Source organism: Uloborus diversus, chromosome 2 (genome assembly GCF_026930045.1).
Source record: "Uloborus diversus isolate 005 chromosome 2, Udiv.v.3.1, whole genome shotgun sequence".
NCBI lineage: Eukaryota > Metazoa > Arthropoda > Arachnida > Araneae > Uloboridae > Uloborus > Uloborus diversus.
Window position 1 is genome coordinate 99603421 of NC_072732.1, and position 19249 is coordinate 99622669.

General features: G+C 33.9%; 1 protein-coding gene across 4 annotated transcripts in view; it reads right to left on the reverse strand.

Annotated features, from left to right (window-relative positions):
• The window catches only part of LOC129217196 (serine/threonine-protein kinase RIO3-like), a 42810-nt gene that overhangs the window by 22540 nt on the left and 1021 nt on the right, over positions 1-19249 (reverse strand). For 3 of the 4 annotated variants that reach the window (XM_054851461.1, XM_054851464.1, XM_054851463.1), the window contains exons 2-4: positions 14701-14918; positions 2601-2746; positions 129-367 (exon numbers count right to left, since the gene is read on the reverse strand). In XM_054851461.1, coding sequence (XP_054707436.1) covers positions 129-367; positions 2601-2746; positions 14701-14915 — 600 coding nt within the window. In that variant the 5' untranslated portion in view covers positions 14916-14918. Of the gene's footprint in view, positions 1-128; positions 368-2600; positions 2747-14700; positions 14919-18862; positions 18907-19249 lie in introns of all 4 variants that reach the window. The other variant, XM_054851462.1, reaches the window with a different exon arrangement.

Sequence of the window (19249 nt, forward strand, 5' to 3'; positions counted from 1 at the left end):
AAATTGGAAGAAAAAATTTAAACATGTAAAAATGTTGATGATAATCTGAATAAGAAAACTTTTTATTTTCAATTTTAGAAATATTCTACTAATTCAATCATTATTTAGAAATGACCTATAAAAACTACCTCCATTAATTTTCCAGCATTTCTTCTGCCGGAAAGGGTAGGATCATGTTTTGTAGTAGTTGTATTTCCTTGCCTCGACACACCACTTTTACCCACAGCTTGTAAAGCTTTCTCAGCTTGCTCAAAGTTCTGCCAATGTTTTTTTGCACTTTGCTCTAAGAAATATTCTTTATCCTCCTCTTCATCTGATGAAACACTATCTTGTGAGCATCGTCGATATTTACCATACGAAATTTTTACTGGAAAATATATACTAAAAATTATTACAGATAATGAAATAGTTTTCAATATCCCTGCTAAAAAATATTACTGTGCTACATTGTACAATAATATTCCTTATTAAATTTTCACAATCAGCTTGAAAGTTCTTAATCATTTTATTTATAAAGAAATCTAAAAACAAAGCATTCAAAATATATTTAAACAGTAGAAATATTTATAAAACAAGTAACCAATAAGTACTGAGGCAACACATCCAAAACTGTTTCTACAGTTTACAGAACCGGAGGTATTGTTTCTAAAGATTTCTGAAAGCAATAGATATAAAAATTAACTAATGCTAAAGTTGCTAACAGAATCGGAGATAATATACCGTACTACCCCGCATGCCACAAAATTTGGGGATCACCAGAATTTCAACAACCCTTGCCTGGTCCTTTCACCAGAAAAATCGTAGTTAGGAAAAAAATGAACTTAATGCTACAATAAATACATGTTTAACTCAAGTTCTATATATCATCTTACTAGAGTAAATAGAATGTTAATATCAAAAAAATATTAATTAACAGTACCATTTTTGTTATACTGATGAGAAAAATCTTTTTCTAATGAATAATTTTATAAAAATTAAACTGTTGCATTGGTGATATTAAAATCTTCATTTCAGGCTCTTTTCTGCCAAAAATCAATACAAAAGAAAACACTTATGTATAAAAAGACCAGATACCGTAAACCTGAGCTACTTTGGCCCTAGGGTCCTTCTTTGGCCAAAATGGAGAAAAAGATACAACGTCCTGTGGTAACTTTAACGGCACAATTTTTTCAACATATTTTGTCAGATTCCACTAGGGAGCATCCCCAAGCACTCAAATATGTAAACCAAGCAGTTCTATAGCTTTGTTTAAGTAGCAACCCTAGTGGTTCTGCATTCCTTGCGCTAACATGTCTGCCTTCATAACCTCTCAAACTTCTCCATGTAGAAGCAGTTCTATATCAGCTAAGATTTTTTAAAGTGCCTATTTATGAGCACTATTACTCTATGCCGTAATATGGTTGTACTTCTCTTTTCTGTTTAAGTTTGTTTTTGAAATCTGACAATAACATATCTCTTAACCTAAAACTTAAGACCTACTTTGGTCCAGCACTAAAACTTGAAAAAATCCACCAGGAGATTTGGAAAAAAAAAGAAAGAAAAACTAAAAAATTAAGACTCTAAAAAAAAAAAAAAAAAAACACACACAAGAAAAAACCTAGAATTCTCGGCAATGGATAAAGAGAGAGACTGCACTCAATTCATCAGGGCTTTCATTATTGAAGATGAAGAGGAGTTAAAAGTTGCAAGAGGTTTAGAAAAAAGTTTACCCAGTTGCATCTACTTCTTACAAAGAATGTTAAATTTGAGCGAATGTTGAGAGCATGGAACGCACCAAAAAGTTTGTAAGTGACCGAAAATTTAGGATCCTTTGTTTTGCGAATGGTGTAATCTTAATAACATTTTTCAACTTCCAAAACTGATGTAAAAATGACTGGTCTTTGTCGGTAATTTCTGAGACAATAACTAGGTATGCACACACATTTAAAAAAATGTGTATTAAAAAAAAAATATGTGTGACTCTAAAATGTATTTTTCTCTTTCAAATAAATATTTTTCCCAATGAGCACACATCTTTTCACAAGGGTAACATTAGACTAAATAAAAAAAAATAATAGAGGGCAATTGTTTGCAAAATTCTGCATTTCATTTGGAATGCCAAAAAAGAACCAACTGGGGGGGGGGGGGGGTAGATATTCCAACTGGCGACATCTCTTTCACCCTGACCTCATCTGAAAAAAATCTATCCAAAACAAAAAAAAAAGCACGTCGCTTCAGTGCTGGTGATACCGAGGTCTACCGCTAAAAGTCAAAATGCAGTAAATAAATAAAATAAAACAAAATTCTTGATTTTCCCTGCAAAACTATGTGGGGTGCCAAATATATTTTGTAAGCAAAATGTAATGATTTCTTTTTCAAACAATTGCAAACATGATCAACGTTGCATTAGTTAAGATTTGCAATAAATTCCAGACTAGTTAGAAAATCCAAAGAGTTCCAAGTACCTTGGAAACAGATCCCCCCCCCCCCCATCCCAAGTAGTTTTCCAAGAATCTGTATGCACACTGATTTCCTAATGTAAAATCCTACAAAGTGTCACAGGAAATGAAATTTTCCGAAATCATGTTAGGCTTAAGGAGAACATAAAATGACTCATTTACCTTTTCTTTTTTGATTAAACTTCATTTCTTCTTGTTTTAAAATAGAATCAAGTTCTTTATCGTATTCTTGTTGGAGCATTTTTGCGAGAAGAAAATCATCACTGCAATCAGTTATTTCAGCACAGCAATTCAAATCTTCAGTAAAGCTAAAAATATCATTTGAAAACACTTTAAATTCAAAGCTATCATGCAAACACTTAGCAATTACATTACTGGGAGAAAAAACAAGGTAGTCAGCTGGTGAATCGACAGCTTTTTCTTTTTGTAAAGTTGTTCAAAAATTTGCTTGGAGGAATTGCCAACAGTTAACTTTCTACTATACAATTCCAAAAAAAAAAAAAAAAAAGAGACTAGAACATTTTTTGGTATTCCACTTGTTGGACTACGCGTTTCCCCTAGATCGAAAAGGGGGCAGGATGCTTCCAGATGAAGGGGCACTTTGATTCAATTAAAAAGGAACATTTGAATAGAAATTTCGTAACAGAAAAGGTGCTTTTTTTCTTTTATGATGAATACAAAATCCAAGTATTTCATAGTGATAATTACATTTTATAGTTACTATTGTAATTACAGGGGTCTGGCCAGAGGATATTTGGGTCCGTTAACGGACCCTTCACAAAAATCCGATCAACCAAAACGGACCTTTCACAAAATCCCGGTCAAACAAAACAGACCTTTCACAAAATCCCGATCAAACAAAACGGACCCTTCACAAAATTCTGATGAACAAGATCGGATCTTTCACAAATTGTTTATTGAAAGAGCAAATGAAATCTGAAAGCAAAATAACGCATATTTCTGTGTATAAACCGCATACTTCTGTGTATAAACCGATAGTTTTTGGAACCTTTTTTAAAGTCAAATTAGAGGGATCAGCTTTTACAAAATCGGCTAATTTTGAAAAAAAAAAAAAAAAAAAAAACGGCACTCTTGCGATGCTCCTGCAAGCGATAAATAAATGCTACTGCCAAATAAATATAATAGTTGTTTGTTTTGTCACAGCTAATTAGCAGCGGTGTTGCTGTAAACTTTTCTGAAAAGGCATTGGTAAGCACTTTTCTCCCTGCTCATGATTTAATAAACAATAATAATATATATCTGCGAAATGAACTTAGAACTGCAAAGGGATAGTAAGGGTGGGGGAAAAATATGATCGCTTCAGATAGGGTTACCAACTTCAAAATTATCAACACCGTCTGGCGTTGAACCTTTATAATGACTTGACTCGAAAATATTCTCATCATTTTACCAGCTTGTCAATATTTGCGTTTTTACGAGTGCAATGTTTAATTGTTATTTTGGGAGAAAATTATATGGGTTTTGATTTTTCGATGCTAACAAGGATGATTAACTTTAAATAAACTCTTTTAATTACAGTTTTTTTTTCTTTAGATGTCTACATTTTGAAAAATGCAATTTTTTAACATCCGATATGAGAATCATATTTTGTTCTTTTTTCAAACTAACTTCGCTTTATTAGGATGCAAATAAATGAAAAGTCTCTTTATTTCTGTTAGAACTCTCATTTCAAGTTTTTAAAGCAAAATGCCATTTTCTGTTATGAGTCAAAAATTAAAATGCTGAATAGATGGTTTATTTTATTTATTTATATATATATATATATATATATATATTTTTGGCGTCAACTGTGTCCACAGATATTAATGAAATGTTTATCATAGGACTCTAAAATGCAATTTTAAAATAATTTTATCAAAAATATTTTTTTTACAAGCCGTTTTTATACTTTTGATGCCTTCACTTTGAGAAAGGCGATCTCTTTGCATCCGCTATGGGAATCCGATTTTTCGAAATTTTGATGATTATTACGCTTTGTTAAGAGGTAAACAATTAAAATATCCTTTTATTTTTGTCAAAATCTCGGAATTTATAAGTTTTAAACGAAATTCTGTGCATTTTAAGAGTGTCTTGGGTCAAAAAGTTAAATGCTGAACTCCCTATTCTGAATTTTAAGTTATTTATTTTTTTGTTAATTATTTTAAATGTTGTACAGAAATATTTCTAGTATAATTTAACATAATGTAGAAGGGTAGATAAATATTGATACTTGAGAGGGCGATGCCCCCCCCCCCCCCCCGGGCCAAATATCGGAAAAACACTCAACTTTAAGTTAAATTGATGCAGTTCGTGCCATCTCTAAATTCTAAAATTTCGTTTTAACAATTTTTTTTTTTTTTTTTTGCGAAGTTATTTGATTTTTCACAAAATTAATTCATTTTTCACAAAATTATTTGAGTTTTCACAAAAAACGGACCCTGTGAAAAATCCTGGACAGACCCCTGAATTATTGTTTATAGTTACTATTAAACCTTTGCCTTAATATTTAAAGTTTCAGAAAGTTTGCAAATTTCTCAATAATGTCACAATTTTCATTGACACTTGTTAAGCAAAAGAAACTTCTCTTTGCATAAAGCACTCCTCAAGAAAAAGCACTCGTCACACCTTCTAAACTAGTATGTTGTGGCCATCACGAAACTTTCTTCTATACTTTTCTTTTTTTTTTTTCTGATCCCTCCCCATGCTTGACGAGGAAGCAATATTCCCAACAAAAACAAAATTACACATGCAAAAACTTGACGACTATCCCAATGTCTGAATTATTGCAAAAGCAAAGCAAAGAGCGAAAATTGAAAGTTATTTTAAAAGCCTTGCTTGAATTAATTACAAATATTTTATTTGTTAACAAACATAAGATGGCAACAGTTAAAAATTTTAAATCATTGAGATAATATTTCCTATCATTTCCATACAATTAAAGTCACGAGAAATACGCAGACGACAATCTATTACGATTTATCTTTCTTATTGTTGCATTAATAAAAATATTTTGTTTCGCAAAAAAAAAATCAACACCTCTTGGAGCGATCGGCGTCAAAATTGAACCAAAGCCTGTTTACATATGGATTCACATATATTCCAAATTTCAACCAGAACGTAGCATTACTTCTTGAGATAGGGCACTCAAAATGGAAAAAAAAGAACGGGTGATTGCGCTACCCCCTTTTTAGCTGTTGACACAAAAATAAAATCAGTTCTTATACCCACTAAGGGCTACTTGCCGATAAATTTTTCTTTCATTCCGTTCATTATTTCTTGAGATACAGCAGTCGCAATTGACGACAAAAAACGTTCTATAGCTCAACCCCCGTTTGAGTTATTGACACCAAAATTGAATCAGCACCTGTTCCTGTTAATACCAACATATGGACCAAATTTTGTTTGATTCCGCCAGTTACTTCCTGAGGAATAGCAAGCACGCGTAACTCGAAAAACGTCCCATTGCTCCACCCCCCTTGGAGGAATTCGCGCCAAAAACTAATGGGCACAAGTTCACATAGGGGCACATATGTGTACTAAATTTCGTTCGATTTCATGCGGTAGTTTTTGTTGTAGAGCGGCCACAAAAAACTGGTCACACACAGACGTGACACACATACATACACACACACAGACAGACAGACATTTTCCAAAAATGGTCGAAATGTACTCAGCACACCTCAAAACGTTCGAATCCGTCAAAATTCGAAAATTTGCACGAATCCAATACTTTCTTCTATATATTAGATATAGAAGAAAGTAAAAATGACACACACAAGCAAATTATTGGAGGGGGGGCAGCAACCCAAGTCCCATGCTGCTGATTCAGGGTTGCCCAAGTAGGAGGAGGGGTGGGATATTTGAAAGGGAGGCTGCACTGCTCTTGAGGGGAATGTGCTGGGAGGTAAGACGTGTTCTTCTGCTGTCTCAGGCAGCAAGAAGCAGGCAGGTTACATGAACTGCCAAAGGAAGTGAGATTCAGATAGCTGCTGGAGGCTAACTTCATTTTAAAAAGGAGCATGAAACCAATTTATCTTAGATTTGCATTTTTGGAAACAACTTTCCTCCCCTCCCCCTCTCTTTCCCAACAACAGCACTGGTTGCAGCAATATTTTGTATTTATAACTAAAAATATATACTTTAATCAATTAATCAAGATGACATATGGAAACAATCTTAATTTTTGTGATTTATGAATATAATATTTCTTTCTTTTTTGAAATAAACAGAACATGGAACATTAAACAATCAATAAAAGTTTCGCATGTTCTAAAAAATAAGAAATTATCAACAATTTAATGTTAAAACTGAATTGGGAAATAATTTAAATGAATTATGAAATTAAACAATAATAAGTAGCATGTGTTAAAATGTCTTCCAACTTCCAAAACAGTTGAAATATTTTACAGATGTAAAAGGATTGAAATCCGGGATATAACATGCATTTTTCAGGGAAGCATTTGTTTGATATTAACATGTTTCTAAAGCTATTAGTACAGTAAAAATAGGGGTCGGACCCAAACATCCAAAAAAAAGAAAAAAAAAAAAAGCTAAACCTGGTGCAAATTGTTTATTATCCTCCCAATAAGAACAGGTAAAAAGTCCCACCCCATTGTGCGTCGGGTTTCGGAATGGGGGGCATCTAAAAATTGTTTTTGAGCATTTTTTCGGAATTTTTAGACTAAATTTAAAAGCATCAAAATAAAGGCGTTTACCCCCAAGAGGGATGACACAACCCACCTAGAACCCCCCTATCCCTGTAAAACGAAGCACTACCCCCGTTCCCCCCCTCCATACATTTCAAGTGGAAATATTTTATGCAAAGTTAAAGTTATTTATTTATTTAAACCCCACCAATCACCACCGTACCAACCCCGGTGAGAGTAAAGTTAAAGTTAGTAATCAAGTATGTCCATCCTCCAAGTGCGATGGTGCCCCTCTTTCCAAAGCTACAGCACCCCCTCTCCCGAAAAAAAAAATACACCAATCCCCCCCCCCTTCTTTCCATTTCAAGATGAAGTATTATTGGATGTAAATTTAAAATGCATTAAATCAGGACTGTCCACCTCACAAGAACAGTAGCTCACCTCCCAAAACAAAATATTATACTGAAAGATTACCCCCCCTCCCCCATTGATGGCCCATTTGATTAAATAGTCAGAAAAACTATGCTGAAATGGTTTTTTTCCCCTTTTACTATATTGCTTTCTTGCAGTACTTAAATGCAAAATTTTTAGTTTGCGTTATAACATGCATGCCTCAAATACGTCATCAGATTGAGATAAAAGCTCCAACAGAACTGGAGTTTTCAAATGATTTCTCCTAAGCTTGTAACAAAAAGTCTTCGTTATCAAGATCTTTTTTGGAATCTAGATTCTCGGCAAAATCGTTATTGTTGCAGCTATGTCTGACACTGTTTGCACATATAGTTGAGCACTTCAGTACACTTTCAGACTTATCAAACCATTCATTTTTCCAATGAACCCCTCAGAGCAAGCACAAGATATGAGGCGAAGAAAGTCTTCTAGAGCGGAAGGCTTGCTGTTGTAATAGTATGCAGATATTTCTGTGGTGCTTTCTCATTCTTTGTACCCATTAAAAATGACACTAGCTTTCCCATACTTACAAGTGACATATACACTGCATTGCTGGCATATTTCCTTGAGGCTTGCAGATCATCACAAAAAAAGAAAAAACATGATCGAGAAGATATCTTCCATCTATAACATATATGACACCAACTGTTTATTTTGTGATGGTGGCGTGGATGGATCTTTTGCTTCAGATAACAACACTTAACCATACAAGTTTTCTTTACTTCTGAACCCTTCATCGAATACTGATGGAGGATCAGCGCACAACTCGTACTAGAAGATTTTAGCAATTTGTTGTTCCATCTTTTTTACTGTCCATACTATTCGGTGTAAAAGATGGTTTGGGCTTACACATCTCTACAGATAGTAACTACTCTCGTAACAGAAGCTAGAGACATAATTGCATACCTCCTTTACAAAGAAATGCCACTAATTTTTTTGCCTTTCCATATCCTTTTATGTTACTACCCCTAATCACATTTCACCTTATTATCAGCGACCGACCAGTATCGGCGAGCAACACCACTACCAACTTGAGTCAATACCCGTAGGGGGGGGGGGGGGAAGAGCAGTATTTAGCATTCTACTGTTGTATTGCTATGAGTTGTGCTCTGATCCTCCATCAGTATTCAATGAATCTGGTTTCAGAAGTAAAGAAAACTTGTATGGTTAAGTGTTGTTTATCTGAAGCAAAAGATCCATCCACGCCACCATCACAAAATAAACAGTTGGTGTCATATATGTTATAGATTGAAGACACCTTCTCGATCGTGCTCTCATCAAGACTTCTACCATTGTTGAATCACTACAGGTTCTGAAACACCTAAATTTGTCACTGCGTTGGATCGTTGGGTAGCTGATTTGACATATTCATCATTTTTTTAAAAAATTGCATAATGTACTTGAAAGTTTCAGATAGTGTTGCAAGTATATGTTTGCATATTTAGCATAAATCACATAACCGACTGCGTAAAAGAGGGGCGGGCTAGGTGTTTGCAAACGAGAACACCCACAGACTTGGAGGCTGCAGAATGGCAACATTGCCCGTCTCACTGTTGGCAATTTCGATTTATCCCCCCTTACGGTAATGGCAAAAGATTAAAGAAAGGTTTGAAGTAAATTAATTAAGAAGAAGGAGATAAACTGCAGTCAATTTGGACTATTTTTTATGCTATACAGGGATTTTGGTTTAGATATCACCCAAGCGCTCTAAACAGTTTGATAACTCCAGTCACAACTAAATTGGTTACTGAGCTCGCTTAGATCTTTTAGAATTATCCTTCTGACATTACTATATCATTGTGTGGCATTTTGTACTTCGGAAAAGTTTTAAATCAGTGAAATTTTCTCCTGAACTTCACTGCAATCGTCGATTTTCAGTGGTGCCGACTCCATGGGGCCTGAAGGGGCCCGAGCCCCCTCAAAATATTTTTGAGGGGGCAGAGCCCTCCCAATAAATCAAGAAAATTATTTGCCATATTATGCTTTCTAAACTCATAAATTTATCTTTTATTTTCCTTGTTTGAAGATAGTTTACCTTGTAAAATACATTCAGTAATGAGTTAAAACAAATAATTATTATGGTAGTAAGCACAGGGGTCTGGCCAGAGGAAATATGGGTCCTTAACAGACCCTTCACAAAAATCTGATCAACCAAAACGGACCTTTCACAAAATCCCGACCAACCAAAACGGACCCTTCACAAAATTCTAATAAACAAAAACGGATCTTTCACAAATTATTTATTGGAAGAGCAAATCTCAAATCAAAATAATGCAGCATGTATGGAACCTATTTTAAAGTTATATTAGAGGTGTCCAGTTATACTAATTTTGCAAAAGAAAAAAAAAGGCGCTCTTGTGATGCTCCTGCAAGCGATAAATAACTACTAAGGCCTTATAATTGCTTATTGTTGGTTTCTATAAAAGAAATTAACAGCTGAAAGTCAGTTTGGTTTATAATTTTGCTTGTTTGTTTTATGAAGCGGTGTTGTTGCAAACTTCTCTGAAAAAGTCAGTCGTAAGCACTTTTCTCCCAGCTCATGATTTAATAAACAATAACATACAGCGAAATGAACTTAGGACTGCAAAGGATAGTAGCGATGGGGGAGGGGGGGGGGGTGAATGTGATCGCTTTAGATAGGGTTTCCAACTTTAAACTTATCGCCTACTACTTAGCATCTGGCGGGTGCGATCATGGGTGCAAGTTTGGTGATGTGTTCAAGACGGAAAATATTTTGAGCCCCCCCCCCCCACATGCATGCTTAAGGAAAAATTTACGATCATAAATGTTGTAGATTTTGAGTATGATAGTTTTGGAATCTGTGTTTACTTTGAACTTTTCACTTTTCTAACAATATGGACCTAGTAGTTTTAATTGTAATATTTAAGTTTTGATATTGTAGTTCCAAAAACCACCAATAATTGGGGGTCTGGGCTCTGGGGGCTCTCCTTGAATTCAAAAACTTCAGTTTTTTTAAATTGAAGTCTAAAAAGCGCAATGATAGGCCATTTTGGTAAAGTTCAGGGAAAGGAGAGGTTCAGGGTCCCAAAATCACAATATTGGGAGATCTTCAAAAATATTATAGAAAAAGGAAGGGGGCGCTGGCTCTCCCCGAAATCGAAGCTTTAAAAACGAAATTGTACTCCCTCTTTCATAACATTTACACGCTTTTTCAATGCATTATCGAAGGGACGGAGTTCAAGAACTCTCCTTTGGCAATGTTTCGAAATTGAAGTTCCAAAAACGCAATTTTAGGCGATGTTGGATGATGTTAGGAGTAAAAGCAATCGGGGCTCCAAGCCATTAGTTTTTTTGCCAATCTTTAATCTTTTTTTTTTTGCAGCAATATAATCGCATGGGACATAAGATTCACTTTTGCAACATAAACCAGTTTTGATCGGAAAGTCTCCCCAAGATAGCGCGAACAAACCAGAAAAGAAAGAAAGGTGGGGGAAGGGTATGGGCGATTAATGAACTGGCAAATGAAAAAAAAAACCGAAAGGACACACACCTCCAAAAGCACGTTGTAAACAAAACAAGCCCATGGCGGAAAATTAAGAGAATGCCCATCTAAATTCGTGGTTATGGAAAGGTCCTGCAATTAAAGCATATTTTTCGAATACTCAATTTTTCTTTTTTTTAGTAAAAACTGAAGGAAAGTAATCGAATTTCTTTCCGTCCCGACCTCCGTCTCGGAAATTTTGTCCAAGACGGAAATCCGTCCTGAGACGGAAGGTCTTGCACCCATGGGTGCGATGTTTAACTGTTATTTTGGGAGAAAGTTATATGGATTTGATTTTTCGATGTTAAAAAGGATAATTAATTTTAAATAAACTCTTTTATTTATTGTTTTTTTTTTTCTTTAGATGCCTACATTTTGAAAAGCGCAATCTTTTTACATTCGATATAAGAATCATACTTTATTCTTTTTTCAAGCTAACTTCGCTTTATTAGGATGCAAATAAATGAAAAGCCTTTTTATTTTTGTAACAACACTTATTTAAGTTTTTAAAGAGGAATTCCATTTTCTTTTATGAGTCAAAAAATGAAATGCTGAATCGATGGTTTATTTTTTATTTATTTTGATTCAACTGTGTCCAGACATTAATGAAATGTTTATCATAGGACTCTAAAGGGCAATTCTAAAATAATTTTATCAGAAATATTTATTTTACAAGCCCTTTTTATACTTTTGATGCTTTCACTTTGAGAATTGCGACCTCTTTGCATCCGCTTTGGGAATCTGATTTTTCGAATTTTCGATGTTTAGTTAAGAGGTAAACAAATAAAATATTTTTTATTTTTGTAAAAATCATGGAGTTTATAAGTTTTTAAACGAAATTCTATGCTTTTTAACGTCTTGGTTCAAAAAGTTAAATTCTGAACCCCTGCCTGAATTTCTTTATTACAATTATTTTAAATACTATACATATAACATTTCTAATATAATTTAACATAATGTAGAATGGTAAATAAATATTGATACTTGAGGGGTGCCCATCTCCCAGAGTGTATGCCGCCCTCCCGTACTCCAATACTCGAAACACACTCAAGAATGATATTCTCAACAGAAAAGAGGAAAAACACTCAACATTAAATGTCAATGCAGTTTGCGTCACCTCAAAATTCAAAAATTTCGTTTTTACAAAAAAAAAAAAAAAAATTTTTTTTTTTGCAAAATTTGATTTTTTACAAAATTAATTGATTTTTCACAAAAATAATTGATTATTCACAAAAAATGGACCCTGTGAAAAATCCTGGACAGACCCCTGAAGCAGGTTAACTTAAAACGAGTGGTGTGAATAATGGTAGTGTTATGGTGCTGCAAGTACACTAAGAATTTGTCCCAGTGCGCGAACTTACGGGTCAAGTCTGTTGCTAGTGGGCAGTAGGGATGAGACGGGATCAGCCCGGGCCCGAAGCGGGATCGGGCTCTAGAACCGGAAATAGGTTTCAGGCTCGGGCGGACTCGGGCTCAAGCACAGATATTCAATTGCCAACTTCCATACAAATTCAAAGCAAATAAACATTTTCCTACTGTGAGAAACTGAAAGGAACATTTAAATCAGTTCAATGTCAAATTTACCCCCCCCCCCCCCCCTCCCCAAAACAAATTAACAGAGAGATCATGTCAGACTGGAGAAGGCTCAGTTTTTGATACAAGAAAGTTTCCTTCAGGCTCGGATTTTAGTCCGAGACAATATCACTCGGGCTCGAGCGGACTCGGTTACAAATTTTCAGGCTTGGGCAGACCCGGGCTCTCAAAAATGAGCCCAAACTCATCTCTAGAGGGCAGCGCTGCGGCGTGCTCTTCTAAGTGTTGCTGATCTGGAAAAAATATATAAGGGTTTGATTTGTATATTAAATGGGAGGCGTGATAGTTTTGAATGCTTTTGGGAATTGTGTTTAAAAGGATAGTCTTCACAAAATGATGATCCTTCGCTTCCTCGGAATCGACGTATACCAAAGAAGTATGAAAACACAACAAAGCCAGCTCACTGCACACTTTCAAAATCCCGAAGTACTACAAGGCAATACATTGAGGTTTGTGAAATGGTACAATCTTGAATTATTGGGCGGTTTACATCAACTGGACTCACATAGGTCATTGCAGTTGAACAAGAGTGCTTGATTTTATTAAAGAAAAGTGAAATAAATTTTGAAAAATCATGTGAGTTTTTCAAAAATGACCTAGACATTGAGAAAATGCGTTTACACTTGAATATGTCAGCTGATATCACTTATGGAAAAACAACTAGTCTTAAAAAACATGCGTTATTAAATTACCTTTTTACAAAAATACTGTGTGTGTGTATTTATTATTTCCTTTTTCAAAACCAAAAAATATGTGTCAGGCTTGTCGAGTTTTCGGGGTTCTAATGCTGATTAAATAACTTTAAAATGCTTAAAAAAAACTTTGAAGCTCACTATTTTTGATCTCAAATTTAGAAAATTTCCTGCGGCAAGCCCCCATCCCCCCTTCACAATATTTTTTTTTTTAAGTCAACATCTCTAGGAGTGCCCTTCCATGCAAGTCAAGTGCCCTACCTTTTTCAATGCCTCGCTACGGCACTGCAGGGCTCCCCGTAGAAAAGAACAAAAAACTGTTGCTTTCTAAGACAAGTGACATAATCTAGTTGAACTAGAAAATTTGTGTACCATTTTTTAGATTGTTTTACGGTAAAAACGCCATGTCACATTTGTTTGTTTAAATTAAACACCAGAAAATATGTAAATTGACACTTTCAAGGTACAAAAATCTGACCTTTATTTGGGAGGGGAGGGGGGGGGGGGAACCTCCGTGGGATTGCATAACCACCTAACCCCCCCCCCCCCCGGTGATATCTAGCCCCCTCAATAATTTTTGCAAATCGGCGCCTCTGTTGATTTTAGAATGCAAATTCATGGTCCCCCTCCCCCCCCCCCAAAGCGATGGTGCACCCCTGAAGTGTGACGGAGTACCCATCCAGAGTAAAAGCCCTCAAAAAAGAAAGAAATACCCCTTGAAAAAATGGAAAAAACTGCCTTAAAAATTCCAATGACGCAATCTGCGCCATGACCCCCCCCCTCCCCGTCCCGTCCCCCACCTGTGCACCCCGGTTAATTAGCATTTTTTCCTATGAGAGTTTATTATTTTACTATTATAGAGTGTGATTTCTGTGACTTTTGAGTATTTTTTTTAAGTAATAGAAATTATTTTTACTTAAAAAGATGATTATTTCGCCCCCCCCCCTTTCCCCCAAAACCCGACGCGCAAAGTGCTGGGACTTTTTACCCCTTCTTGCTGGAAGGATAAGAAGTAATTTGCAACAGGTTTCAACTTTTTTTTTTGGATGTTTGGGTTTGGCCATTTTTTGGCCTAATTTTACTGTACTATATGAATTGGAAATAATGAACACTCAATTAAAGTTATTGACATTTTCTTAAAAATTTCATGAATAATATTCCAATACCAAAATTCTAGCTTTAAAAAAACTGAACATTTTTCCAAAAAAGGAAATATTTTTCTTTTTCAGAAAATTTAAAAATCCAAAAATGATAAATATCTTCAATTTTTCCATTTTTTTTTTTTTGGATGAACTTCCAGATTGACAGAGGGAAAAAAGGCACAATACAAAGTAAGAGAGTACAATAATTAGTAAAAATGATAACTTATGACAACGTACACACAATCTTCTTGAATATGTGGAATTTCATCTTCTTTTATGAGTGACTTTGCAAGCTGTTCACTCATTACATCATTCAAAGAGATTGTTTCGATCACTTTCACTTGACCCCAAGGGCAAGGTGAGGATCCAATTTCAACTAGGATATTAGATGTGGTAGATTCTGGTACTGGTTTCAATAATGATGAAGGAATAATAACTTCTGTAGCTTCCATGATCTGAAATTTAAAGGAAAAAATGCAGAATTTCATAAAATCAATAAGAGGTAAATTCTGTACAAGAGCTAGAACAACATAAGTCACATAATCAATAGTTTACAGAAAAGAGGGAAAACATTTGTCTGGAGCATGCAAAGAATGGGACGCGCACTCTTAACACTGGTAAAAAATTACAAAGGATTTTTTATTTTATAATTATGTTCACATGACTTGTTGTGGAATAGCATTTTATATACAATGGACGAATAAATCACAATTGTTGGACTAAAGGCCAGTTTTGCTCTAAGGCATAAAATCGTTAATAAATTTCAAACACACAACATAGGAAAATTTCTTTAATGAATTAAATCCGCAAGAATGTTAGAAATTTTTTTAACCTATAATCAGAACTCGTAGTGACACATTTGAAAAATATATTATGGAATATTGTAATGTTTCAAAGTATAGGAAATAAACAAATATGAATCCAAAGTTCCAAAGTTTCCTTCCAAGGTCATTGCAAACCAAAATGTCTCTCCTGATGATTTTCAGTGTCATTTCTTCTGTTTTTCAGGTTTTCAGATCAAACGTGTAAAATTCTCCGACTTTCCCTGGTATTTTACAGAAAAATTTATTGCCCTGACAACACCAGGCTCTCAATTACACATACAAACCCTGTCAAAAGTCATATCAATTTTAATATAATAAAGAGAAAGGGCGGATTTTTGTGTGTTTATATGTTCGAGGTAATCTCCGGAACCACTGCACCCAGGGCTGGTAAAAAAAAAAACGTTTTTTTTTCAAAAAAAACAAAAAAAAAAACATTTTTTTTGGTTTAAATACTATTTGCGAGAAAAACAATTTTCGGAAGGTAATTAAGGTTCCATGTAATTAACAGTTATTCAATAGTCGCATTATACCTAATTTCTTGATTAATTAAAGAGATAAGAACAAAATCTTGTAACTAAATTAAATAATTAAAATAGCTTTCTGCGGGGAAATATTGATTAAAATGTTTGACTTGATTAACATATTAGTATGCATGTATATATAGACCCTTTATGATACGAAATACTTCAAGAAGTGGTTGTGATGCGGGTTAAGATAAAATATAATGAAGATCCAAGAAAAAAACTTTATAAAACCAACATAATATGAATAATTATCGAATAAAGGTAAAAGTTATATTTTTAAGCATAATCTTTTCAAAAGATCAATTTTCATATTTTTCCTTTCTGATCTTACATAATGCTGATTTTTATATACACAATGTCACAAATATTGAAGTAAAGCAAAATGTACAACAGTACATGATTGAACAGTCGCAAAATCGATTGCTGTTGTACTGACAAAGTTTTGAAAAAAAGTGCTGCTCTATATTCGACTCCGTTCTTATTTTGGAAAGTTTTGGAAAAGATATCGACTATCGCTAAAACAAAGAACCAAATCAAAAATACAAAAATTGGTGTAACATGGCTTAAATTACAGCTTATTTACTGGCATACATGTTGCATCCAGCACTGAAGTTTAAAAAATATTAAATGCAAACTCTTTAGAACAAGTAAATGTATAGCAAATTCTATTTCAAAATTTTTTTTTGCCAAAAACGTTATATACGTGAAGTATAAACTTTTTTTAAAAATTTGATTCAAAAAATATTATTTGTGTTCACCTGCAGAACAAATCTTAATTTTTAGGTGCAAACAATTAAGTTAGACTGTTGATTACCTTACAAGTCAATGCTAAAATTCCAGGAAAGTACAAATAAATGGGCAAAAATGTCACACCCCTGTAACAGGAGTGAGCAATATAATGGATTGCATCTACAATAAAAGATTCAATCCTTAGTAAATCTTAACTAATCATGCAAATTAAGCATACTGATGGAAGTTGACTGAAATCTGCTTTATGGCACATATATGAAATAAAAAATATATTAATATTTTATTTTTCGATTAAAGCTTATAATACATTTTGAAGAAGCAACTTTGCAATTTTAGTATTTATCTCTGCAACTTAGCTAAGAACTTAGCATAAATGGAATTTTACATTTTTCAATATGTGTGGGAAAATCAATGTAAACCTGTAAAATGGATTTTTTTTTGGCTTTAAAAAAAAAAAAAAAAAAAAAAAAAAAACGCCTGGTTTTTTTTAAAAAACCAATTGGTTTAAACCAAACAACCCTGCATTATACAACCTTTAAGATTTGAACTATGAATAATTAAAAGTTTAAACCATGTGTACATTACATACAGAATTAATTTTTGCCGAAAGTTTGTCTCTTTCGAAAAAATCTGTCGAAATAAAACAATATTTTAATGTTTCATTTTATATATAGCAGAATTCCTAAATTAAAATATAGAGGCTCTAAAAAAGTACATTTGAATGTACTTAACATGTTTTAAAAGAAATGATATATGGAACAAGTTTGATTGGTACAGATGTGATATACCCCCCCATTTGGCGAAATCCGATTTTTTGCACAAAATTGAAATATTTTTCGCGCCAATGAGGCGATAACTTTTTAAGCATGGCATCCCTGGCGAAATTAACCCGTGTTTCGCAACCCGAAGGCAATCTTGTTCAAACTTGTTTACTTGGTTTGTTTACTCGGTTTCATGCAGGAGAGATAGGTGTTGTTTCGTGCAATATAACTTACAGGAAAGCTTATTTTGTGTTAGTTTAAATTCACTAGTTGTGTTTTGAAGTAAAAACATTAGAAAATGAGTTTCTTCAAACTTTAACGTTAATTAAAAGTTAACTCCAACGTGGTGTGTATCTGTAACGTGCCAATGTCATATAATGTATTGTTTTAGACTGAGTGTGAGGATTTATACCATAAAAAGGTAAGTTCTTAATTTTAGAATTAAAAAAAAACTCTGACTTTCGAAATTCTTTGTTTTTACAAATCCTTGAGGGGTTCTTTTAGTTTTTAACTTTATTTTTACTGTATGTAACTTAATTTTACAAAAATAGTACGGTTATTTTGTTCTAAAAGTTAATTCTTATCGATGCCACGAATTATTTAGACATTGTATGAACGTGCCTCCTTTAGGTAACACTGAATTTCTGAAAATAAGTTGACAGCATTTTTTAATAATATAAAGGTGTTATTTTATGTAAAATGTAATAGGTATTTTGAAAACATGTCTGGATAACAAATAAATGTATGGTATTTTTGTATTGTTTATGTTTAGGATGGTTCTGTTGAGACATTTTTACTTTTCATACATCGTACATTTGAGTAGCTAAGCGCTTTTTTGGCTGAAATAGTTATTGATTTTGGGGATGTTTTCCGCTTTAAACATCGCAATTTGAATCGTTTTGCTCTTTTTTAGCAGAGTATGAGAAAAGTTTTTGTTCGATGAAATGCATGTTGGAAAATAGCTTTTATTCATTGGTGAGCTGTTATAGTTATTTGTCAATTTAAGCATTTTAAATACTTTCTAGTAATTGTTCTTTGTGTACAAAAACTTTTTAGTTTCTGGTATTTTTGAAGCGTATATTCGTGATGTTTTTTGCTGTTGTTTTTATATATATTGTGTTCTGAAGTGCTTTGATCATGTTTTTTTAATCTGATTTCTTCCTGTTGGCGCTAAAAAAGCATCGCTAAGAACGATGTATGACATATGTCGTCATACATCGTTTTCTTGGCACCAACAGGAAAAAGTCGCCAAGGGTGGGGTATATCACATCAGTTCCGTTTGATTTATTGTTTTGAAACGGCGTTGTAGAAAAATATGCGAACATGCAATGCAATCGAAATGCCGGATATCCGAATCCGGCAGGTAAGGGGGCATCGGATATTCGATATCCGGCAAAATCACTATCCATTGCATCCCTAAAAGTAAGTTACAATACCTTAATCAACAAATAAGCCAACATTAAAAGGAAATAAGCATTGATCAACTTGGTCAAAAATCAAAATATAAGTTATAATACGAGACACAGCAGTATATAATTACCCTTTAATAAAGAGATGATTGAGACAATTTAGACATGCAGTTTGCTGGAATCAGAATATTGAAGCTTTTAAAAAGTTGACACAGTGACTGAAAAATTGTACTGCAACATTAGAAAAAAAAAACAGACACACACACACAACTGGACTTGGCCCTTGTAAAGATTAAAAACCTGGAAAGAGAGGGTAATTTAACTACAGTAGACCCTTGTATTACATGGGAGTTACACTTCACGAAGTTGCCTCGTAAATCAAAACCGCATAACTAGAGACTTAATAGTAGTGTTAAAATAGGGGGTTAGGTTCAATAGATGAAAAAAGTACTACATTCTAGTGACAGGTAAATATATATAATAAATTTGATGCGTACTTATTACGGAACATATGCACA